At 42.8% G+C, this 25927-nt stretch overlaps 1 protein-coding gene across 32 annotated transcripts in view; it reads right to left on the minus strand.

Annotated features, from left to right (window-relative positions):
- Syne1 (spectrin repeat containing nuclear envelope protein 1) overlaps positions 1–25927 on the minus strand; it is a 471163-nt gene that overhangs the window by 72608 nt on the left and 372628 nt on the right. For all 32 annotated transcript variants that reach the window (XM_063270573.1, XM_063270583.1, XM_063270581.1 and 29 more), the window contains 15 exons: positions 25619–25815; positions 24384–24516; positions 23837–24019; positions 22492–22641; positions 21388–21564; positions 20695–20850; positions 14464–14619; positions 11530–11700; positions 9128–9261; positions 8562–8766; positions 6217–6399; positions 5549–5695; positions 2656–2810; positions 1274–1421; positions 3–97 (listed from right to left, as the gene is read on the minus strand). In XM_063270573.1, coding sequence (XP_063126643.1) covers positions 3–97; positions 1274–1421; positions 2656–2810; positions 5549–5695; positions 6217–6399; positions 8562–8766; positions 9128–9261; positions 11530–11700; positions 14464–14619; positions 20695–20850; positions 21388–21564; positions 22492–22641; positions 23837–24019; positions 24384–24516; positions 25619–25815 — 2390 coding nt within the window. The remainder of the gene's footprint in view (positions 1–2; positions 98–1273; positions 1422–2655; positions 2811–5548; positions 5696–6216; positions 6400–8561; positions 8767–9127; positions 9262–11529; positions 11701–14463; positions 14620–20694; positions 20851–21387; positions 21565–22491; positions 22642–23836; positions 24020–24383; positions 24517–25618; positions 25816–25927) is intronic.

Genomic DNA, 25927 nt, shown 5'->3' on the forward strand with positions numbered 1-25927 from the left:
ACCTGTCATCAACTTGACCTTGTTCTAGAAGATTCTGCCCATCAACGATGATGGAGTGTAGGATCTGCTGGCGGCTGAACATCTCGGCTTGAAAAAGCTGTAATTTGAAAAAGAGGGATATACTTCAAAGTCCCTAATTTTTTTTTTCTGATAATGTACCACACAGTTTGTTTTTAGCAGGGCTATCAAAAACATATTCTGTCCCATCTGCAGTGTGGGAGTAATTTTTTTTTAATTACCAATTAGGATAAACTTAAAGTTTTAGTTTGGGTTTTTAATTAGATGGCAGACAGAGCCATATTCTCTCCCCTTATTCATTAAAAATTAACCTAATAAAGTAAGCTGATCAGTCTGCAACTTGATTTGTATTCTTCTTTTTCTCACTGTTTTTCAAGGTAGTCAAGCTAGTAAAATCATCTCTTGTGTATAAAAAGTAAGGAACAAAAGTCTGCAGGGATTCAAGTGAGGCTCAGTGACAAAGCCAGGGGTTTAGCATGTATGAGACCCTAGGATCAATTCTCAGCAGAGAAATCATAAAGTGAGGCATAGGAAAATTGATACTTCTAATTCTCTCCTCTGTCATTCGGTACTGCGTATTTTGAGGCAACTTTTCACCACATTGTCCAGGTTGACTTTCAACTGCAAGGCATGTGTGATCTTCCTGTCTCAATCTCCTGCACGGCCGGAACCGGCGCACAACACTGTTCCCACCTGCCTCTGCCTCCAAGTTAGGAGACTGAAGGCAGGAGCCACCGTACCCAGGCATACCTGTCTCCTTACCTATAAGTCTCTCTATACTTCAATACAAGATCGTGACCACAAACAAGCAGTAACAGAGCCAAACTACATTTTAACTTAAAATATTAAAACTGACAGATAAAAGAAGAAAGGACCTAAGATATATTTGAGTAGATTGAGTCTAGAAAAATCCACTATCGACATCTTTCGAAAATCAGGCCCGGCCTTAAACTTGCCACAGTCTTCCTGACTCTGATTCTTGAAGGCTAGGAGTAGCTTGGCTGATGCCTGGCTGAGGCCTAAGTTTTTAAAATTTGTTTAAATTTTTTACTAGCTTTTATTTATGATGTGTGTGTGTGTGTGTGTGTGTGTGTGTGTGTGTGTGTGTGTGTGTGTGGTCTATGAGAACATGCTTGCAAAAGTACATGTGTGCAGGAGGAATCACTTCTCTTCTACCCCATGCATACTAGGACTAAGACATAGGGCATCAGGATTGAGACCAGGCCTCTTCACTCCCTGAGCCCCTGTCATTTACCTCATGTGCTCTCTGCTGCTCCAAAAGATGCTGGTAATTGCCTGAGATCTCCACTGCCAACTTGTGCTCCGTCTGAACCAAGAATTCCATCCATGTTTCGCACTTTTCCAAGAAAGTCTGGTGTTGGAGCAAGAATGACTGCAGCTTGCTGACAGATGACAGACAAGGAGAAGGGTTATGCGGTCGCCTTTGTATCTTCCAACTATAAAATTAGATTAAGTGTTCTCTGCCTCAGTTCTGGTTGGACCACTACAAAGATTCATGGAGTGGAAACACCTTTAAAGTCGTCAGCATTTACAGTGTTACATTTTGAATGTCTAAAACTTTTTGTTCAATTTTATTTTTCTTGGATATTTTATGCATTTACATTTCAAATGTTATCCCCTTTCCCCCTCTCCCATACCCCGTCCCTGCCGCTTCCTGCTTATATGATGACGCTCCCACTCCCACCTTAACACTTCTAATGTTTAAAACTGTACCTACCCTTTGAAAATAATCTCATCTGAAACAAATTTTATGATTAAGATATGGGTTGCATTTTTAAACATGGGAAATTACAACTTGAGTTTTCTACTTTTACTTCACAGTTTGTTATTGTTGGAAAGTTCTAGAATTTGCATACAGAGGTATACATATATATACACACATACATACATATACATACACACATACACACATGCAAATAGGACATGTATAAGCACAAATTCATCATCTCATGATATCATTGGTGGTATGGTTTGAATGGGTGCACTTCAAAATTCTTGTGTTAAAAATTAAAGGTCAACATGCCTATGTTTCATAGATGGGAATTTCAAAAGCTTATTTGGCCTTGAGGCTGTCCCTCATGTGAGGCCCTCCCCTCCCTCATCTGAGGCTCTCCCTCATGTGCTTTGTCTTTCTTTCCTGTGAAAAGGCTGTTTTTCCTTTCTGGAAGCCTTGAGGAGCAAAAAGAAACCAGTTGTCACTAGAAAACCAAACCTCCTGGCACCTTAACCTTGAATTTCCCAGACTCCATGGCTGCAAGACAATACTCTGTTTTTTCTTTCTTCTGTTTGTTGTTGTTTTGTTTTTGAGGCAGGACCTCATGTAGCCCATGCAGATCTTGAACTAGCCACATAGCTGAGAAGGATTTTGAATATCTGGTCCCCCTGCCTCTGGCTTTCACATGCTGAGATCACAGGCATTTGTCAGTAAACTTGGTTTATGTGGATCTAGGTAGCTAAGGACTGAACCAGGGCTTCGCACCTGCTTCACAAGCATTCTACCAACTGAGCTACATGCCCAGCTCAGAGGAAATACTGCCCCCTCCCCAGTCTGTGATCCTGCTGTCATAGCATCATGAAATCCACAGAACTACTGGAGTGATTAAGGCATCTCCTCACCTGAATCTTTCTGTGGTCTGAGAAGAGATCAGAGACCAGTGGCGATTGAGGTTTTGCATCCTTTTGATCTCCTTGTCATTCAAGGGTAACCGGTACCCCAACTCATTGAGACGGTCTAAATCAGGAGCCATGCTGCTAAACTTTAGCATCTGTCCCTGTCAGAGACAATGAGAACTAAGTTCAGCCCTATGTCAAGAAAGGCAGAGGTTTTCTTCTTTACTGCAAACTGCCACGGGTGTCAGATATCGGGAAGATTGTGTGGCCTTCGGACCACATACCCCTCAGAGGAACACTTGCCCAGATCCCCACAGTTGCCCTGCAGAGGTCACTGCCGTACTCACAATCCTTTGTAGGAAGAAGCTTACATGTAATATCTCATTTACAGGATTGGTTTACTCTTCGTGGAACAGAGGAAGATAAACATTATGGTGGTGATGGAAAGGTTCATTGTGTACTCATTAAACATAATTGATTTATGCTAATTGGCCCATTATTATTCAATAACAACTGCAATATAGCTCTTGGCATGAATCAACATTGTTATAATAGGGTGAGAAGGAATCGCTCCTTTTAGCCTCAAGTCAAATCTGCATTGCTGCAGTTCCCTCTCTGATTAAGAGGGGGAGAGAGGGCAAGAAGTTAGTAAATGGTCCTAGGAGGTAGATCCAGGTGCAGGAAGTTTCCAGCTTCACCTGGGCTTTGAAAATTATTTCGAGTACATCAGTTTTATATTCTTGTTCTCAACCCCAAAGTCAGGAAGCCCCAGCCAAACTGCAGTCAGGACTTCTAACAGAGTGAAGGTCTATTTCCTGTGGGGATTTTTGTCTCTATCTAGTAAGCCAACTACAGGAAACAGAATGTATCAGTCCACTTTGGTGTTTGGTGTTCTCGTTCTCTCTCTCTCTCTCTCTCTCTCTCTCTCTCTCTCTCTCTCTCTCTCTCTCTCTCTCCCCTCCTTCTTCTCTCCCTCCCTCCCTCCTGTCTCTCCCTCTCTCTCTTTTTCTCCTTCCCTCTGTCTTTGTGTGTATATTTGCAGGTATGAGCATATGTGTGTGTGTGTGTGTGTGTGTGTGTGTGTGTGTTTATGTATTTTTTACTGCATGCTCATGATTCCTAAGGAAGCAAATCTTCCTGATCATTGAAACCAAAGGTCTAAATACTACATGGTGGGATTTCTATAGATAGACATCCACAAGGCTGATATGACTTGGTCCTTCTCCTTATGCTCTGACAGGGAGGATGTCACTACTCCTCCCACTCCCACAGACCTAACTAAATGACATGATAAACCATGGAACAGAATTGTGCCAGTCATGAAAGTAGAAAACCTGACCGTTGTTAGGGAAGACAGACTTTCTTGTTGGCAGAGTCTCATTGAGCAAAATGGTCATGTGTTCACTGGTTTTGTAGAAGAGGGAGCCAACGAGGACAAGAACCCAGAGAGTAGAAAGCTCATGCACATACACTGAAGTGGGGTGGCTTCTGGGGGTTGGAGAAGCAGAGGGAGACTAATGCAAGAAGGGGCACTTAGGACGGATGGAAGCCAGGGGATGCCAGCCTCGGTTTGCAGTGATGCTCTCTGTCTTAAGAGCACTGGAAACTCAGTAAAGAATTGTGTGCATGTATCTATGTGTGTGCTCATGTGTGCAGGTGCACATGCATGTGTGTGCACATGCATGCGTGTACTTGTACGTGTGCGTGTGTATGTGTGTGTGTACATTGAAGCCAGTCAACATCAAGAGTTATCTTTAGTCTCTCACTGTACCTAAAGCCCACCAATTTAGCACGATGAGCTGACCAGCAAGCCCCAGAAATCCTTTTGCCTCGGTCTCAAGGATACAAGAACTAAAGGCACACGATGGAATGACCAGCCTTTTGCATGTGTGTTAGAAATCTGTGCTGAGGTCCTTATGCTTCCAGGGCAAACATTTGCCTAGATCTCCCCAGTTCCCACATGGAGGACTTTACACGGAAGGATACATGACAAAAATACTGCCAACCTACTGCATTATTAAACTTGGGTTTATTAAATATTTAAAATTATTGATCATTCACTAAAATTTCTTTCTTCTAAAAGTTGCAGTCATAGTATTAATTGACGAATCATACTGTAAACAGTTGTGGGATCAGTGTGATGTTTTCATATGGAAACAATGTGGGCTGACTGAATGGACAGAATTAAGCAAAACTTTAAAGACAAAGGTCTCTGTGGTTGAGAGAAAGGAAGAGGGAAGGGGTCAATGAAGAGGCTGCATAGCTTGAGATGGGGTAGGTTGATCTGGGAGAGAACCATGTTAGAGATGTAGTAGGGTAGAAGCCTTTTAAGGTATGATGGGACTGTCAGAGGAAAGAAAGGTTGGGCTGGTCCCCTAAGGACTGATCCTGCTAGGGCTTTGCTGGGCAGCCTATCACCAGCACAGCAGTCCTTCCTCTCAGTGGGGACAGGAAGGACAAGCTAAGGATATGTCAGTGGGGTCTCGGAAGAAAGTGGTTGGCAGTGAGTTTCCCTCAAGATTTTGAGGAGAAAGGTTGCCGTGGTTTGTTTATTCTTGGCCCAGAGAGTGGCACTGTTGGAAGGTGTGGCCCTGTTGTAATGGGTATGTCTTGGTGGGTGTGGGTTATAAGACCCTCATCCTCACTGCCTGGAAGCCAGTCTTCTCCTATCAGCCTTCAGATGAAGATATAAGATTCTCAGCTCCTCCTGCACTATGCCTGCCTAGATGCTGCCATGTTCTTGCCTTGATGATAATGGACTGAACCTCTGAACCTGTGAGTCAGCCCCAATTAAATGGTATCCTTATAAGAGTTGCTTTGGTCATGGTGTCTGCTCACCGCAGTAAACCCCTGACTAAGACAGAGGTGAAATCTGGAAGCAGGATTTACACATACTTACCTTCAGCTCCTCCATTCTTTCCTGGATGGTGGAGAGGTCGGATGAGTGAGTGGGATCCTGCGCTTGGAGAATGCCCTCGGCTTCCACGATCCAGGCCTCTAAGGCTTCTAAGCTCTTGGCAAATGTTTCATAGTCAACAACTCCCGCCTATGGTTTTACAAAAGAAACCGGCATTTCAGTGAAATGAACTGGCACTTTTAAAGGGCCCCTTCCATGGGATGCTGGTCCAAAAGTGACAAGGCGGGAATGGTATTTTTCTCTTTCATCTGTGTTTCCCTAATAACCAACTAAGATCATAGCTTAAATGCATTATACACTATTTTTGAAATACTTTGGTTTTTGTTCAAGGCTATTAAATCTATTTGGATACTACCATTGAAATCACTTAGTGTTGACATGTTGGGTACTAGGAAAGTGGGTGTGATTTAGGGGTTGACCTGCTAAACCAATTTTAAAAGCATGTTGTAGAGAACAGTGTAAAACGGCTGCCTTCCCTTGACTCCACTGGAAATTCTCCCTTTTTTGGGGGGAGGGGGTGAAGGTTGACGTTTCAGTATTATAGGAAGTGTTATTCACTAGTGCTTCCTGTGTCTCTCAGAATCTGCTTCCTGTGTCTTTCCCCCAGACAGAAAAACGACCAGCCCAGAGCACAGTCACTGGCTCCCTACCTGCAACACTGCTTGCTGCTTGCAAAGCGCCTGCTCCAGGGCCTCCAGGCGCTGGCTGAAGCAGAGCTGCTCACACTGAATGGTGGTGGCTGCAGAATCATCCACCTGTTGTCCAAGCTGCTCTCCTAGCTCATGGAGGATGAAAAGCGAGTCCTTGACTGTCCCCAGTCCCTTGAGAAGGTCCTGAGAGACACAAGAATACACTCATTGTGAAGCATGTTACATGTCCTCCTCCACTCCTTCAGCAGTTGGCAAAGGACCATGCACTTGTGTAGGATTTCTGTAGTTATTACACTAAATAACTACACTGTCAAAAAAGCAATCAGTGGGGAGAGTAGAGACAGGGAAGGAGGGAGGGGAGGAGGGAGGGAGGGAGGGAGGGAGGGAGAGAGGGAGGGAGGGAGGGAGGGAGGGAGGGAGGGAGAGAGAGAGAGAGAGAGAGAGAGAGAGAGAGAGAGAGAGACTCTTCTGATTAGGTTGGGAATACAGCTTTTGAATACTTTCCTTGCCTAGAGTACACAAGCTTCTATCCCTAGTTCCAGGAAAAAGCAGAACATTTATAATACAAGTCACATGAGCTCATTATATTATTTTCAGACAAATGCTAATTATGTAGATAAAGAAAGGGAAAGAACCAAAGGCTGGAGAGATGGCTCAGTGGTTAAGAGCACTGACTGCTCTTCCAGAGGTCCTGAGTTCAATTCCCAGCAACCACATGGTGGCTCACAACCACCTGTAATGGGATCAGATGCCCTCTTCTGGTGTGTCTGAAGACAGCGACAGTGTATTCATTTACATTAAATAAATAATATTTTTTAAAAAGAGGAAGAACCAAACTAGGAAAGAAGAGGGAGGGAGAGAGAAAAAGGAAGGAGGGACAGGGAGAGAGAAAAGAAAAAACAAGAAAGAAAAGGAGGAGGAAGGAAGGAAGAAAAAAGAAAAGAGGGAGGGGCATGAGAGGATGAAGGAGAAAAAGAAATAAAAAGAGAGAAGAAAAAGAAACCATGATACACTAAATGCAGCAGTAGCTAGAAACCTCGGGTCATATTTTTCTCATTTTTTGTCTATGTAAATGTATCAAACTGAAGACATGGTGCTTCAGTGTTTCAGTATGCCTTTCCTACTTGTTTTTACAGAGGTCATTGGCATTCGTCTATATGTGGTCACCTTACTGTAGCTAGGACTGGGCTCTGGTGCCAGTGGGGTGCAGAGGTCAGGGATGGTCCAGATGAGCAGAGCTAAGGCCCTACTCTACCTCTGTCTCCATGGCATCTCCAGCCTGTGTTTTAGGAAATCCAACCATATGTCCATAACCATGAGCCAATGGGGACTCCCTGTTTGGTCCTATGGTGTAATAACAGAACACAGGGGACTACTAATCCTGCTGATGTCTGGCTGGGGTTCCACTTGCACAGGATGGCAACTGGATCCTGCCATGCCTGAACAGTGAGAGAAGACCAAGGGGCACCTTTAACCTTGACACAGACAACAACCTGGGCCTTGGTTCTGGAGCACTGAAAACAACTGCTCTTGCAAGGATAAACAATGCTAACGAAGGTTCTCTTTACTTCGAACAATAATTCCATCGCTTTAAACCCCTACTGACACCGAGGGTACAAGCTGGAGTTTATGGGGGTTGTTTTATAACTGGACTACTTTAATAAGCCAATTTGGGAAAGCTTTTAACCAGATCTTTGTAATGAAGATCATTAAAATAAAGACAAATAAGGACCAACAATAAGAGGCCATACTGGGTGGAATAAGAGAAGGCCTTTCTCGAAAGCCCTAAGTAGGTTATTGGCAGCTACGGTGGAAAGGGGGATCATTTAAAAGCTATTAAGATGTGTAGCAGCAAGCTGAAGCAGCTTGCTCTCTGCTGTAAATACTGAGTGAAGCTATTGTCTAGTTTGCAGTGCATCAGGGAACAAACCTAAGTGGATGGTTTTTTAATCCTGTGGATGACTTCAATAGTCTTTTTTTTTTTTTTTTTTTTTTTGGCACTATTTCCCCTGTGTGGTCACAACTTACAGTGACTATGACAGTACAGACAGATAGCCTACATTTTCCTCATGGGTTATACCCCACTAGGTAAAAACAGGACAGGCAACTCACTTTAAAAAAATAAAATAAAACAATGGGGAAAGAAACTCACAAATCGAGAACGCGTGGGAGAAGCCTCTGTAAGACCCGGCCCTTCAGTTAATATGGGTGTGATGATTTGGGGATAAACTGCCTCACAGATTCAGATAGCCCCAAAGCCTGCATGCATCTATGCTAGCCCTGCAAAGCCAGTGAAACTGAAGGCCATCGGATCAGGCAAATCCCAGACTAGTTCCTGCACATACGTTGCAATCCTGAATCCACTTGGCGACTTCATCGTCAGCGATGTCCTTGCTCGTGGCTGCCTTCAACAGTGCATTGGTCTGTTCCTCTTGTCTCTGGACTGCAGAGGCGCACTGCTTCGAGTAGTCCTTGTATCTCTGCCAGAGCTGAAGGAGGGCCTTGCTGGAGTGCAGCTGTTTGGCAATCTCCTCCAGTAAGTTATTCCATCTGCAAGCAACAATGGACACTGAGGGCAGACGAGCATCTCTCCCCAAGTGCTATCATTTACTGTTTTATTTTTCTTCATCCTGATTCATGCGAACATGGGCCTAACACAGCAATGGCTCACGTCTACCCAACCTAATAAAGACTAATATATTACACTTGTATTCAAAGAGGATAAAACCATCCTTAGAACAATGGAAATCCTGATCCTTCCTAAATGCCCTTCCTGGTTATGTTTTCATGAAATTCAGTTTATAAAAAGGAAAAGCAGCCAAAGCATTAGTGGACTCTCTGGAGCCAGAGCTGAGCCTGCCAGAAGTCTTCGCTATTCTGCATTTATGACATAAATTAGCTGGCCCTGTACCTCATATTGACTTCCTGCAGGGTACTGGACAGGGCTTCTGCCACAGGTGGGTGACACTCCTTCAGTAGGTGGTTGGTGAGAGAGCCAAATTTCTGTAAGTCCCCTTCCTGCTTTTCCAGGTCATCATGAAGATTCTGCTCAAAGAAAGAGTCCCACAGGTGACAAACAGGAACTAAGTTCTGATGAAGAAGCTTAAAAAATGGACACGCATGTGTTACTCTGTCGCTGTTAAAAAGATAATGCCTTAAAGTTCTGTCCTTGTGGCTGCGTGAGAGAAGGGTCATAACATCTGAGCCCTCTTACGCACATGGATTCGTCTTTAAAAGGCCATGAAGGATGTCCTTGCCTAGGAGGGAGATGTAGCAGTGGTCCAAGTACTGTCTGCAACATTGGCTCTTTTTGCCAAACCCAGGATGCCATGTCAATAACATGGTTCTCCCAGTAATTGATACAAAAGAGAGTCAATCATCGCTTTTCTGAGGACCACCTCTAAATTCTACCTTGTGCAAAGAATTTTCTAGGTCTACCTTCTTTTTTTTTAACTCACAGAAAGTAAATATAGATAACCATAGGGTAATTGGATAGGTGTTCAAAAACATTCAGATCTGGTTATATTGTAGGATCACCTCACAGGCTTAATAACTTTTGTCTAGCCCAGTGCTTACTAGCCTTCCTAATGCTGTGACCCTTTAATACAGTCTTTCATGGTGTGGTGACCCCAAGCCATAACATTATTTTCATTGCTTCTTCATAACTGTAATTTTTGCTACCATTATGAATCTTAATATAAATATGTGTTTTCTGATTATCTTAGGCGACCCCTGTGAAATGGTTGTTTGACCCTGTCAGGCTGAGAGCCACTTGTCTACAACTATAACATTCACAAAAACAGAGTACAATAGTGGGAGAAAGATGGGTAAGAAAAGGAGAGACGTAGACCCATGGAGACTAGTTTCATCTAGGCGGGAGAATTCACCTTTGTGATCGTCATGTCAGAGAGGTAGCTATGATTTATAATACTACATTGCATACTTTTGAAGTTGCTCAAGGCAAAGAGGATTTATTAGACAAGCTGGTGAAGTCTTCTACTCTATACAAGCAAGGGGACTAGGGGAGAGATGTCCCTAAGGACTAGCTGCAGCATCACATACCCATAATCCCAGCACTAGAGTGGCTGAGGCAGGGGAATCATGAGTTCCAACTTACACTGAGCTGCATGGTGAGACCCTGCCTCATGTCTCTGGCCTATGTTTTCCTAGAAAAATTGTTTAAATGGTAGTCTCAGTTCTCAGCAAAGGAGAAATGGGCTATGAAAAATACAGTACTGTTTACCAATATCTAATTGCTTGAAAATCAAAATATTCAAGGAAAACTCCCTTAAACCTTTCCTATCTTGAGATGAATTTCAGGTTCTAAATGCAGAATGTGCTATTTTAAAAGCTCTCCAAATTAAGAAAAAAATGTGGTTTTGAATTTATGATGCTTAAGATGAGTTTCAATGGTTCTTGGTAACTGCAACAAGCACTTAGGTTTCAAAGAAATATTTATATATTACAGTCTTCCTCTTTCCCAATCCACTCTCTAAAGGTCTTCCCTTATGAAAATCAACCTAGGCACTCAGCAATGCAGATGGGCAAACCTAAGACGTGGGCTACACATGAGAAGGCCTGTGAGAAGGCCCAAGCTGGGCTCCTACTGGGCCCCCCATCCCTTGAGGGCCTGCTCTGCCCTGCCCTGCCCATTGTCTATGTATTTTAGTCAAGAAAAATGAACAGTGACTGGTCCAGTTTGAGCAAGGTGGTGAAGACAGAAGAAACATGAACTGGAGAGCAGAGACCTTAAAAGTGAGCCCAAGCTGGGTTTAAGGCAAACTCCATCAAGTGCATTCTGGGTGAACACAGTGTGGATGGAGACATATGCAGAAGCAAATAGTGAGCATTGGAAAGAGAGTGATATGGCCATCCCTTTGGTCAAAGGGATTCTACCCATAAGACTAAAGCCTATGTTCTAAGAGTTTACCATCTTGGCTATTTTCCTCTGTTTTCTTAGCTCCTTAGAAGCTATTTGGAGAAGCAGGGTAAGGAAAGAAAGAGAATGCATAAACAATGAAGGCAGTGCAGTCAAGGAAGTGGATTTTGAAAGGCAAGCATTTCATAAAACATACATGTAATAAATTTACATAACAGGAAGCTAGAGACTATTTATGTATCAGATAATCCATTGCTCGCCACCCACAAGCAGGTTCTATTAAAAGTTAAAAGTCAAGCAAGAAAACAAATATTTTTCATACTTTAAATGCTAAGAATGTAAGACAATATTTCAGCACCACATTGCTACTTGCTAAGTTATCCTTTTTGTTTCCTGTCATGGGAAATGATGTTAGGATGCAATACTTCTGTTACCTGAAGATTGTCAACCTGAACTTGCACAGCGTCAGAGGAACCTGTCAGCAGACGGAATCGGGACAGAGAGTATCTGGCCTCCATGAGGTGATTGCTGATCTCCTCAAAGGCAGCTTTGTGAATGCTCCACTGGCCAAGGACCAATGTCAGCTGTATCTTTAACTGTCCAACCTTTTGAAAAGAAGGATATGCATGATAATTACATATAATTTAGTGCAATGGAACCGAGAAATGTTCCTCTCTGAACCTCTTCATTGGAGTTCTAGGAGCTGAAAACAACAGGGAGATACAGGCTGTTTGTGCATTGCCTAAAGTGGATGCTGGGAACTGAACCTGGGTCCTCTGAAAAGCAAATACAAGTTCTTAATTGCTGAGCCACCTCCCTAGCCCCAAAGGACTGACTTTACATTTTTAATAGTGTATATTCTTGTACCAAACAATGAATGGGTTTTATAGTGATATCTATAGTGTACAAGTCCATAATGGACCTTGATCATATTGACTCCCCACAACCCTCCCTATACATACCTTCTTCTACCCTCTTCTCTCCCCAAATAGTCTCATTTCTAATTCCATCCCACATATGCATGAATATGAAATGCAGATTTCACACACAAAACCCAGACAGATGAAAAGCATGATCTTTGTCTGAGTCTGGCTTAGTTTTTCTTACTATGATTGCCTCCTGTGTCCCATTCATACATTTCCTACAAATGACATAATCTCATTCCCTCGTCTTTAGGAATGAATAAAGCCCGGTAAGTGCATGCTGCATGTTTTATACACTCATCTCTTGACAGACACCAAGGTTGAATCCATAACTTAGGTACTATGGATGTGCAGCAATAAAAATGGACATGCAAGTGTCTATATAACATGTTGGCTTAGATTCCAAAGAGAACACTCCTGCGTATGCTCTTTCTCTGTATTCATTGGCACCAGAGAAAACTGTACTTGGGTCTCCAACACCCAAAAGCATATGGCTTTGGATTTCGGCATGTTGCTCCTAATCTAACACAAAGCACAAGGTTGGGGGTGAGGAGGGGGGGTGATTAAGGGAAGAGCTCCTGGGAATTAATTTGCATTTGCTTTCTCTGCTTTTTTTTCTCCCTCAACATAAAAAGAAAAATGTTGGAATCAGTTGGGATACTATCTGATGGGCTCCAGGACAAAGAAAGTGCTGCCTCAGATGTAAGGTCTGGGGTCGACCTGCAGGAGAGGGCAGGTGGCTCACCGGCAGCTTTGCATAGGCTGCTGCTTCTCCGCACTGCGGCTTGCTTCTCACAAGGCAATATTCCAGTGACAGAAATGCCTCATTGATGACGATAGGGTAAACTGTTCCCAGGCCTTTGTGGCAATTTATAGAAATGCATAAAATAAAATAGATTTAAAGCCATGTCAAAGATAATCTAGGGCTGATGTGGAAGGCTGCTCTGGAGGAGAGCCCATGGATGGTAGGAGTTGCCTGACATTTCTGTGCAAGCGCAGTTCTACCTTTGACAGTATCCACTCCCCGCCCCACAGCCCTTACTCATCTTCCCACTCCATGGCCCTTTTCTTTTCCAAAATAGTCCCCTTTCTATGTACAGGATGTGTGTGTGTGTGTGTGTGTGTGTGTGTGTGTGTGTGTGTGTGTATAGTCACATGCATATGAGAATGTGAGTGAATGTGTGTGTGTAAGTGCATATACATGTGTCTGTGCGCATGTGTGGATCCATGTATGTGAGCGTGCATGCCTGTGCATCTGCACGTGGTGTGTGTGTGTAAAGTTAGTCACGTGCATATGAGAATGTGAGTGGATCTGTGTGTGTATATGTGTGCTCGTTTCTGTCGGTCTGCCCCTCAGCTCCAGTATAAAAGGTGTGGATAATAAAGCAATAAAGACACCAATGTGTCTGAATCAACATGTGGGATCAACATGACCTTACCCAGAGAGGCACAGTGCACATTGTAGTACCTGCTCTTCCTATTGGAAGATTCAATACACTCTTGAGTCCATTATCAAATGTCTTTGTAGAGATTACATATTACTGACAGAGACTGAGGCATACAAGAATCTATAGTATGCTCTAGGAGGAGGGAGTAGACAATCCAAAGTTTTGGAGCCCAGGGCAGGCCTACTGGGTTCAAGAGAGGAGTGAGACCAGGCCTAAGCAAAAAGACCTTGCAGGGCAGTAGCAGAAGACAGGGTCAGAGAGATAGTGGGAAGCCTAGTCAGCATCCAGCTCTTGTTCCATTTTTTTTTTTATGAGAGCAGAAGCAATTTGCAGGATTTTCAACATGGCAATGTTATGGTATGACTTCATTCTGACTGGCTCTTCTGAGATGGGGACTGCTAAAGAGATCATGGAAATCATTCAAGCAAGAAATGAAAGGGACATAAATCAGGATGCTTGCTGCAGAGGTGGGTTGGAGTCTGTCCTGAGAGTATATCTGCCAACATTTTCTGATGTGCTCGGTGTAAGTATTAGAGAAAGAAAGAAGGGGAAAGTGGCTTCGAAGACTGCCTGCATGAGCAGTTGGCGTGGCAGAGTTACCGGCAACTGAGTAGGTTTGTGAGGGGAAACTGTGCCTTACTTGAGGCATAGGAGTTTGAAATGCCCTTTGGTCACACAAAAAGATATCTTTACTAATCTCAGGTTTCTCTTTCTGTCTCTATTTAGAATTTTGGGAGAAGCTAAAGGTGTGGACAGTTTCACTGGAGAATAACTGTGCTTAGAAGGTTCCCTGTGACTATGAGGGTGGGTGCAATTAAGAGAATGATATTTATAATACTGTTTATTAACACTAGAAATTGAAAGACATTGATGATACAGACTCAACAGTACCAAAAGGTGATGTAGAGAATTGATAACTATTTACTCAGTGGCTTTTTGGCAAATATCAACCCCAAGTTTCAGAGAGCCAAAAGTTGAGTCTCAGGAGTAGGCTTACCGTGCGCTCTAAGCTGGCCCAGGTCTGCCTGAGTTCCCAAAGTGTGTTCAGGACACTGCAAGAGACCTCCTCCCTCTTGTTCTGAATCAATGCGAGTCCATTCTGCTCAATTTTCTCTACCTCCTTTTCTTTTGCTTTAATCAAATCTTCCAGTTCCTGAAAGATTAAAAAATATATATAGTTATTTTAAATTGTTCTATTATGGAACTCTGGGGTGCACTGAAATTGAGTCATTATAGTTTCATGTACTAAAACCCCAGCCTAATCCAAAAAGATGACCATTCTCAGAAGAGGGTCTGTGCAGTGATACTCCTTCCTATACTTAAATGTTAAAAAAGAGTCTTTTATCCATAGTAAATTAGCATACCCTGAAAAATATAAAAACTGGTTATTTCACAGATAAAGAAATGTCATTATATATCTTTTTCAAAAAGCTGTAAGGAAAGAAATACATATCCAAAATTGCAATGTGATTATATTCTCAAACCCAAACATGTCATTTTTCTAAAAAATCACATAGCCTTGCCTGTGACAGATAGCACCTGAGGTTCAGACATGGCTTTGCTGCTCCTTGACTTTGTCACTCTGGGAAAGTGAAGAACTTTTAGTAAGTCTCAATTTCTTCAAATGGGAAAGAAGGACAAGAATAAGTATTAGCTTCTGTTTCCAATGCTCTACATGATTCTGAAAGGCTACAGGTTTCTTCCTATCTTAAATCCTCATTTTTCTTTGGAAGGTGCTTTTGTAACTGCTAGAATAGAATGCTCACAAAAGTAAAATGGCCAAGGCATAGAGCTCATCCTGAAATCATACTTTGTAGGAGGTCTGGGGTGATGGTCTGCACTTAGGAGCACAGGCTGTTCTTCCAGAGGATCTGGGTTCAAGTCTCGGCACTCACACTGTGGTTCACAACGGTCTGAAACCCCTTTTCTCCTGCCTCCTCCCATCTGACGCCTCCTCAATACCAGCACCAGGTCGGCACATGGTGGGCGTACAGATATGCACACGAGTGAAATGCTCAGACACAGGTTTCAAAGTTTATTTACCCAGCAAACCCCAGGGACCCCCCACCCCCGTCTCTGCTTTCCCGCGGCTAGGATTCCGGACACCATCACATCCGACCTCTATGTGGATGCTGGGATCCAAACTCAGGTCCTTAATACTTGTACAGCAAACTATTTACCAGCTCAATGATTTAAATATGGATTAAAAAATTGTAGTTGACTAGCTGTTGGTGAAGTGTTTATGTGTTGTGCTTCTTTTGAAATTATTAATTTTTGTTTCTGCTGTGATTCAACATATATTTTTAAAGATAAGATGTCAAGCATACGATACTGGTCTTGAACTCACCATGTAGCCACAGATAACACATCTTTCTGATCCTTCCTGGCTCTACGTCCTAAATTCTAGGATTACAGACCAATGCCACAAATTCCAACATATGAAGTACTAGGAATCAAACTTAGGACTTTGTGAATACTAAAAAAAGTACCTCTTTAACTGAACTCCAATCTGAGCCCTCAAATGCTCCCCCCACCTTTCTCTCTCTCTCTCTCTCTCTCTCTCTCTCTCTCTCTCTCTCTCTCTCTCTCTCTCTCTCTCTCTCTCTCTCTCTCCTCCCCCTGTCTTTAATTTATAAAATGGGAACAATAATATGTCTTATGTTTGTCCCAAAGGAATAAAATTAAAGTAAAGATATATATATAAAATAGTCTTTAAGCTCTCTAAACTAGCTACATCGTACTCAGTTACTTGGTAATCTGCCATGCTGCCAAGAATTATCCTGAATTATAATGGAGCTAATTTTGTCATAGTGCATTAATCAGAAATTCATTTGTTAGCTTAAAGAAATGATTTTTGTTTCATGTCATTATCTCATTTCTAATTTTTGTCACTGTTTTGACAGCTTCAATAATCTCTGAAAAGAATCTAATGATTACTGAGGTACCAGTTTCTTTATTCAGTACAGAAAACACAGTTAACTTTATGTTTTTAGATATTTCTGAATTTTGCCTAAGGAATAAGTAACCATATGTGATCATCTCAATTCATATTTAATGTTCAGTGTATAATTTATCTTATTTATAATAAGATATATTTATATTTACTTATATTTTTTTCTTTTTTCTTTTTTTCCGTAGCTGGGGACCGAACCCAGGGCCTTGCGCTTGCTAGGCAAGCGCTCTACCACTGAGCTAAATCCCCAACCCCTACTTATATTTTAGTATATAAAAGAGACCCATAGTAATTCTTCCTATAAATCCTAAAATTTAACCATTAGAATTAAATATATATTCATTCATCCACAGTGCTAAACCTTCTCAGAAAGCAACACTAAATGGATGAGGCATGGCTGACACATCTTGTAAGAGCTGCCGGCACCTGGGCACCTGGGCACCTGGGCACCTGGGCACCTGGGCACCTGGGCACCTTGGCACCTGGGCACCTGGGCACAAGTATGTGCAACCGTGAAACCCAAGAGTGGAGCCAGCATTTCAGCATATTTCTGTGCAAAGTAAAGGTGTGTGTGCCTTTCCTTTCATTAATAATTTTTCTAGATGTGCTGGTTCTGATCAATGGAGGCAAAGGCAAATCCTAATATTTCTGTAGTTGTAAATTATTCTCAACTTGGATTAATTCACAAATATCAGTTCTAGTATTGCATTCAATCAATAAATCACCTCTGAAAGAGACTGGAAAAATAGTCAAGCATTTTTAAACAAAACAAAACCTGAATGCAGCCAGCCACTGATTTAAGGACACTGGCTATAATTTCATGCTCTGGTCCAAAGAAACAATTTCTCAAAAATGACAATAAATTTTATCAAGGTTGGTAGATTGCCAATTAGGGCTGTCAGTTAGGCTGTTGTGATTTATATATGATGTCCCAAAAAGTGGGTGGGCTTCTCATTGGCTCTTTAGTTTTGAAAGAAATTGCTTTTCTTTTAAATCATGAGTTGGCAGCAGCATAGAGTTCTTTAGACCACAATGTAAGCTTTGTCTCTGACACTGCCCGAAGTGACCTCTGGGAGCCTAAGACTTATGTTCCATGAGAAATAAAATTTGGCTGAACTTCTGTAGTATCTTTTCAGGCATCGAGGTGTTTCTCTATTAAAAAGAAGACATACATAGGACTAGAAACAAATTAGAAAAAGACCATTAAATAGAAAGAAAAAAACTAATGAGAAAGAGAGAATGGGGTTGGAGAGGTGGCTCAGTCACTAAGAATGCTGTTCTGGAAGACTGGAGTTCAGTTCCCAGCACTCACTGGAGGCTGCTCCCAAACACTTAACTCCAGGTCCAGGGGAAGCAGTGCCCCCTTCCAACCACACACACCCATGTACACACACACATGCACACGTACAGGCGCGCGCGCACACACACGCACACGCACGCACACTGCAGGCGCGCGCGCACACACACACGCACGCACACGTACAGGCGCGCGCGCACACACACACGCACACGCACGCACAGGCACGCGCGCACACACACACGCACGCACACGTACAGGCACGCGCGCACACACAGTAAGATAAATCCTCAAAGGAAGAGAAAACAAGAGACTAAAGGCAGACAGAAGAAGGTACACTATGAATGTGGGGATGGATCCAAACCCCGAGAAGATGCCATGAGCAACCTTTCAGTATGAAGTGACCCTGACCGTGAGACTGGGGGGCGCTCATCTTGTTGACATTAACATTTAGGGGTTGCCTTTTGAAATTAATGGAAATATTTTAACTTTGAGGACAAAGCAAAACTATCACTTTTCAACCTTAAAAAGGACATTTTTGAAATGCTGGCTTACTTTCCAGATTTTCGAATTTATGGTCTAAGTTGGTAGTATCTCTGGCCTCCAAGCAGACACAAAGTCCAGAGAGAGTAGACACGGGCATGTTGTCCAGAGAGAGGAGACACGGGCATGTTGGGTTCCGGTCCTTTTTACATCCATCTTCTGATGGGAGGCATTCAAACAAAATGTTATCTAAAAGTTTTTCTCACTGGACACAGTGGGTGTACTCATGCAATCCCAGCACTTGGGAGGCAGAGACAAGAGGATCATGAGTTCAAGGTTAGCCCTGGCTACATATTGAGGTCAGAGGCCATATTGAATTACATGAGAATCTTCCTTTCACTTGTTCAACATGAACAAATGAAAACATAATAATTTCAGACAGGTTCAAATCCAAAACTGCAATCCTTCTTGGACCACCACTTGGCCTTCCTTTTCTGAACTATAAGGTTTCCTGACAGGGCTTAAAGACATGGTCCCCATTACAACTGTCCTAAACAGAAATCAGGCTGCTTTAAGGGGAAATTATTACTGTTTGAAATTTAAAGATGGAAAAGAAAGAGTTGAAGGAAGAGGCTTCCTGTAGGGAGACTTCTCACAGGAGCCTTGTTCTTATGCCATACCGTGGAAAAACTGTAGTGCATGCTTGTGGACAAAAGTATATGCAGGTTCTTTCCAAAGAAGAGACAGGGCTGGTTGGCCACACAGATCAAATTTAGGCTTGCTTTTATTTTATTTAATACTTTTTACTTTGTTTTGAAAGTCTCAGGTAGCCCAGGCTGGCCTTCATATCATTATGTAGCCAAGGATAACCCTGAACTTCTGAGATTACAGGTATGCATTACCACAGCTGGTTTCAGGGTTCTAAGGATCAAATCCAGGGCATGATTTTAAAGTGATTATTAGTATAGACTTAGTTGTTAAAACGTTTCCTGGGAGCACCAAAGAACCCCCAAGGAAATACTGAAGTGCTATGTATCCCTGTCACTGGCAAACCTGTAACCCAGAAACCAGCCTGAACCCCAGATCTTCGTCACTAATGGTAGATGAACAGCCAGTATGAGCTTCCTGCTGGGACACAACAGGAAGAAACATTGTCACCTATGAGAGTCCTAGGCCCAGGCAGAACAGAATTTGAACAAAAGCTCCATGGTAATAGCAAGTTAAGAAGCACTTTAAGGCTGTGGCCAGCCAAGGCATGGTTTAACTGGTTGAGAGCATCAGAATACACTCAAGACACACTAAAGAACTCTTACAAGCAAATGAACCTGGTAGGCACTTCATCTTATTGAATAAATTGAATGAAGCATTTAAAGGACAACTGAGAGGAATTCAGGCTGATCTCTATGAGTTCAAGGCCAGCCTTAGTCTACCTAGCAAGTTCCAGGCCAGTTGGGACTGCGCAGTGAGTCCTTGTCTAAAAATATATATAAATAAAAATCTAATTGAGAGGGTATGATGATTATGGATTAAGCATAAAAATAACATGAAGAAATCATTAATCTTTGAAGTTTATTATGTCACCATAAACAATTTCTCAGAGATTGTGTGAATAGTATATAGGAACAACATTGTACTGTGTGGGGAGTTCACTGACATCTGGTGTGTGCGAGGTGGTTGCATGTGTGTGTACATTGAGTGTGTGGTTACAGGGGTATGTGCTTATGCATGTGTTTGAGGGTTGGAAGTTAATGTCCAGTTTCTTCTTGATTTTCCTCTATCTTATATACTGAGTAAGGTCCCCCACAGGAACCCAGAGACTGTGGATTCAGCTACTGTAGCAAAGCAGCTTGCTCCAGAGACCCCTGACTCCATCTTCTGAGGGCTAGCATTACAGATAAGCCATCACACCCAACCTGATTTGACATGGGTTCTGGGAAATCCATCTGGATCCTCACATTCACATGGCAAGCACTTTACCCTGGGAGCTATGTCCTCAGTCCCCATATTGACATCTTAAAGGAAAAAAATTGGGCAAATGTCCAAATATATCTAATATATTGGTAGATATTAGGTCTCATGATCAGTATATGGGATTCAAGCATCTTGGCCTACTTATGTGTATATCTGATCCTTTCTATAATCTCAAAACTTTAAAAACAGGATGAAGACTTCATAGAATTGGGAGAGAAAAAACCCAAACAACCAACCAAAAAGCCCAACAAGGCATTATGGTACATAATTGTACTCTTAGTACTAAGAAGACTGAGGCTGGAGGGCTCCGGGTTTAAAATCAGCACTGGCTATATAGTAAGACTCAACTTCAAAGTCAAACAAAGAACAATGTCAAAACTACCTGGTCAGCTCGTGTCATGAAAGGCATGAATCAGCAGGTGCAGTTATCACAAAGAGTTAGCTCAGAACCCTTGGAACCAGTGACCCCTCCACACAGGTCAACGGGTGTGAGGCAGCTCCCACGTGCCACATGGGCGCATTACCTGACAGTCCTTCAGAGCATTCTGAACAGAATTCTGGTCACCGATTTGATGATGCTCTTCCAGCTTTCTCTCCTGGTTTGCAAACCAAGCTTTCAGAGACTGTATGCTGTTCTCGTACTCTGACCACGACTCCAACAAGCCCTCCAACATCTGGATCTGAACAAATAGAAGGATGCAAAATTCAGAGTTTTTGCTTGAAAGCCTGATCATTATGCACTACAATTTCCTATGTGGTAAGAGTTCTTGGGAAGCAGCAGGGCTGTGGGAAGGATTAGCCTCAAAGGGCATTGCATACTTGTATGAATACGGCCTTGCAAAGCCCTGCACGGTAAATGAAAATCTTAGAATACAGTCTGGTGTGTGTGTGTGTGTGTGTGTGTGTGTGTGTGTATTTCCAGAAAATGAGTTTATTAAATATCAAGCTGATGATGGCTGTTATGGGTAAAGAAGAAAGTTAAAGGACAAGAAATGAAGAGGCATCTTTAAAAGAAATCAGACTCATGAAATGTACAGACAAGGGAGGCTTCAGAAGAGAATAAAAGGGAATTAAAGATGTCTGGAGCTAGGTCACTTTCAGGGGCTGTGGGAAGCTCCCTCGTGCTTCATCTAGCCACACCCCTTGTGCGATGGTTTCCTGCCAGCCTTGGCCTGCTCAGGGTCCTCCTCAGGCTCAGAACAGGCTCCCCAGCTCACCTTCTCACCCACTCGACCTTGCAAGAGCTGCCAACTTTTATTCATTGCACCAAGCTGCTCAGCAAAATCCGTCTTGTCGCTGCGCTTGCTCTCCACATCCTGACTGCTGATCTGGAGCACCGATTGGTTCACAAAGTCCGCCGTCAGCTGCTTGCAGTTAAGATCTATCTTGAAACCCTGAAGGAGAGGCAAGAGGCTCAGGTGAGAAGCTTCCATGCGTCAAAGGCTTAGCATGTTTCCAGGAGTTGGAGAGCCTTATGGACCTGTCCGTGACTGTTACCGTTCCCATGACTTCACCGACATGACACAATCTCTGCTTCTTTACATGACCTGCCATGTTAGGGGCTAGATTACGTATTCATGTATGTTTACAAAATTACACAAGGGGCTGGAGACATGACTAGAGTTTAAGAGCACTGGCTGTTCTTCTAAAGGTCTGAGTCTATTCCCAGCAACCACATGGTGGCTCACAAACATCTGTACTGATGCCCTCTTCTGGTACACAGGTGTATGTGCAGACAGACTGCTGCGTTATTAATAAATAAATAAATCTTTAAAAATCACATTACACAAATATAAATAGTAGCTATAATATAAATGGCACATGTATGATATGTAAAATGGGTGAATAATTATTTTTTAATGTGTCAGAGTTTGAGTGGGTAATGCCCCCCATAGGTCCAGGTGTTTGGGCACTTGCTCCTCTGTTCTGGATAAGTGGAGCCTCACTGGGGGGCCTAGAGGAAGTATATAACCAGGGGCAGGCTATGAGGCTTTCTGCTCTCCATCTCTCTGCTTCCTGCATGCAGATGGAATGAGGTTGAGCAGGCCTTCCCTCCATTACAAACTGTATCTCCACTGGAATTATTAGCCAGGGTAAACCCTTTCTTTCCTAAGATACTGTAGTTGGGACATTTCGTTGCAGCAAGATAAAAATAACCAGCACACTGCATCTGTACTTCCTATTTCTGTGTTCTTAACCTGAATGTCTCTGTTGGTTTACTGTGTGTGGGATTATACGTTCAAAGCCCTGGTTTGAGTTTCTGAGCTTCTTCAAATAAAAGTCGAAGTGGATGAAAATGAGAAACTCAAAGTGTCCGTTACCTTGTATTTCTGCAGGTATTCATAGATTGCCTTGTAACCGATGGCATTTCTTATGTCCTCTTCATCCTTCAGGATGACACTTTCCATGAGGGAGATCCAACTCATGACCTCAGAAATGGCATGGCGGGAAGGCAGCTTGTCCATCTGGAGCTGTGAAAGAGGAGACAGGATGAGCCCGGAACATTAAGGTCCAGATGTGACTCCTGTTAACACAGTGGTCCTCAACCTTCCTAAGGCTGTGACCCTTTAATACAGTTCCTCATGTGGTGGTGACCTATTTTCCCTGCTACTTCATAACTGTAATTTTACTGCTGTTACGAACTGTAATGTAAATATCTGTGTTTTCCAAGGGTCTGATGGAGGTGACCCCTGTGAAAGGGTTGTTTGACCAGCACCCCCAAAGAGGTCATGACCTACACTGAGAACAGCTGTGTTACCGGAAGAACCCGATGCAGATTTCTACTGATCTACCAAGAGAAATAACAGTGCTTTTTATTTTTTCAGATTTCTGAAGCTTGAAATCTCAGGAAAACATAGTAATACTGTGACCTGATGCTCCCTTGGTATCTCATACCATAAACACTGCATAAATATTACCTCATTAATCAAAACACTAGCAAGAAAACATATTCTTACTTACAGCTAGTTTTATGAGTTTGGAGGGGGGGAATTTAACTACAAAACACTCAGCAGATGTATTTTGTTAATTATCTTGTAAAATCTCTGTGCATTGTGACTCGGGAATGCTAACAGATAAATGAAAAGAAAGCACCACACAGCAGGCAAGCTATCATTTGCTCTGCTCTCTGGTGCTCTGACTTTATCCCTGAAAGCTAATTTCCCAAGTATTTAAGATATACTCAGAATTCTGAATTTGACTTCATATGTCAAGCAATTATGCTCGTCATGATTACAATGATTCTCAGAAACAAAGCAATCATTTAAATACATATAAATATAAATTGCCTGGTATGTGGCAGGTCGTGCCTATAGCCCCAGCCCTTTCAAAAGCTGAGGCAGGAGGATCACCACAAACTCAAGACTACCAGGAGCTACAAGATTGAGACTCTGTCTCCAAATGTACATAAAGTTAAATATATAGGACCTAATTCTATTAGGCTCTAAAAGGAGAGAAAGACGGGCTTGCTCCCCTCTCCTACAAATGTACAGCTATTGAAGAGAAATGGCACGTGCATTTAAAACACCTATCATACCTGGTTCACAGTGATGAATGTTGAAGAGACAAAAAGATTAAACTGTTCTAGAGTTCTAGGAACTCTAGACATGGTTTAGATTTCTATGCTGGAAATCAACTTTTACAAATGAGCCAGCCCTCTCTCGGTACCTGATGGAGCTTCTCCTGCACGGCAGGAATGCCTGCCAGTAGGTCAGTCCACTGGCTGTCCATGCAGGACAGCTCAGCACGCAGGGCAGCTGTGTCCACTTTCTTTAATCGAAGAAGCTGATTTCCTGTGCTTGTGACCGAAGACTTGAGGGAAGATTTGGCATCTACTTCTTTAGAGAACTCCTTTAAAAAAAGAAAGTCGCAATGTTCAGTTTAGCGCTGAATAGCTGGAGCTTTTCCTTTAAGGACAGAGACCAATCTAGAGTTCAGTGCAATCACTTCCACATATTGAAGGCTCTGTCATGTGGAGCTCTCTGGGGACAGTCAAAGGCACCACCCCTTTACATTCGAGTTAACCCATCACCTGAAAGGCAACCTGGGGCCTACTCGTTTGCGTTAATACCAGATACAAAGTCAGCCTCAGACCCACCAATGGCAGGGTAGCTTCTTTCCTGTGTTTGCTGATAGCTGGCTTCCTTTACACTGATCCATGAGTCTGGCCGGAGAAGCAAAATGAGATCCAAATGCCTTAGTGCCTCCGACTTACCAGGAAAGCATTGAGATGATCCCGGACCATTTCCAGTTCTTGTGGGACCGTCACAGACTGCTGAGTCCAAAATGCCAGCTTGTCCTTTGCAGACTCTAGCCAGTGAATCAGATCGGCAGCTTCACTTTGATACCTTTAAGCACATTAAAGAGTCGATTAGTGAAATAGTCCATCTCTGCTGTCTGTTGCCAGTTAGAACAAGAACCCCAAAAGGCTTGGGGAAAAAGTGTATAAGGTTGATGCCTTTGCTTTTCTTTTAATATTTATAGCTTAAGTCAGTTCTGGATTTAGCACCCCTATAGCTAAGCTGAAAACGAAGACTCTCTCTCTCTCTCTCTCTCTCTCTCTCTCTCTCTCTCTCTCTCTCCTTGCATTGATGCTGTTAAGAAGTATTGGATCAAGTTTGAAAATAATGGAGTTTGAAATAAACAGTGCTTCATTCAATAAAATTCTAATAACTGCCTCCCTTGAATACTTCCATTAGGATTTCAGTGTAAGATATTGCTCCAGGGATATGTGTTAAAGGCTTGGTCCCCAGTTGGTGGCACTATGTGGGAAAGTATTAGAAATCTATAAGAATTAGAGTGGATACTAGCAAGAGGAAGGAAGTCATACGGAGCTATCCTTTAAGCGTGCTATGTCTCTGACATGTTCACACATGTGCACACACACATACATCATGCACACACACACATATATCATGCACACCACATACATACACACAGGCACACACACACAATGTTCCTGGCAGCTAGAAGGTGAGCTGTCACTTCTGTCATCTGTTTTTGCCACTACACTATTCTGCTCCAGGACCTAAAACAATAATAGATTGGGCTTACCTTGGTCTGAAACCTCTGAAAAGTGAACCAAGTGAACCAGATTCCTTCTGATAAGTTGTTTGTTCCACCTGTCACTCACAGCAATGAGAACCTAACATATCCCCCATGGCCCTTGAGAAGGAATGCCTTACTCAGCATTTCCCCTGTCTCTAAGGCTTTGCAGCACCTAGACAAGGAATGGGGGGTGGGGGTGGGGGAAGCACAGTGTCATCTGCATTGGGCACTGTTCTCCTTGCCAGCTTTAGCAAGAATCTCACTGGGATCCTCTGGTTGTCTTTGTTCTCTAAACTATGCCTCTGTCTAAATACACAGCTCTTTTCCAAGCCCAGTATCTACTAGTGTTAGTAATACACCACAGAACTTATCAAAACCCCTACCAAACACTCATCCCATTACCTGGTCCAGTGTTTCAGTATGGTCTCCAGTCTGTGCAGTTCCTTGGATACTTTGTTTGTATTACCGAGCCAGCGCTCTCCCAGCTGATTTAGCTGACTTTCAAGCTCTGAACAGCTGATAGACATCATAAGCCGCTTCCCATCATCTAGCACTTGATACAGTTTGGGCTGGTATTCGTTAAGGCTGGATTTTAAATGCTAAAACAATCGATGACACTGGGTTAAGAGTTTGACTTAGTGCAGCATTTGCCACTGAGCATTATAATACTTCTGACATCTATACTGTTGGCATTGTCTGTTCCCAAACATA

The sequence above is a fragment of the Rattus norvegicus genome, chromosome 1 (genome assembly GCF_036323735.1).
Source record: "Rattus norvegicus strain BN/NHsdMcwi chromosome 1, GRCr8, whole genome shotgun sequence".
In the NCBI taxonomy this organism is placed as follows: domain Eukaryota; kingdom Metazoa; phylum Chordata; class Mammalia; order Rodentia; family Muridae; genus Rattus; species Rattus norvegicus.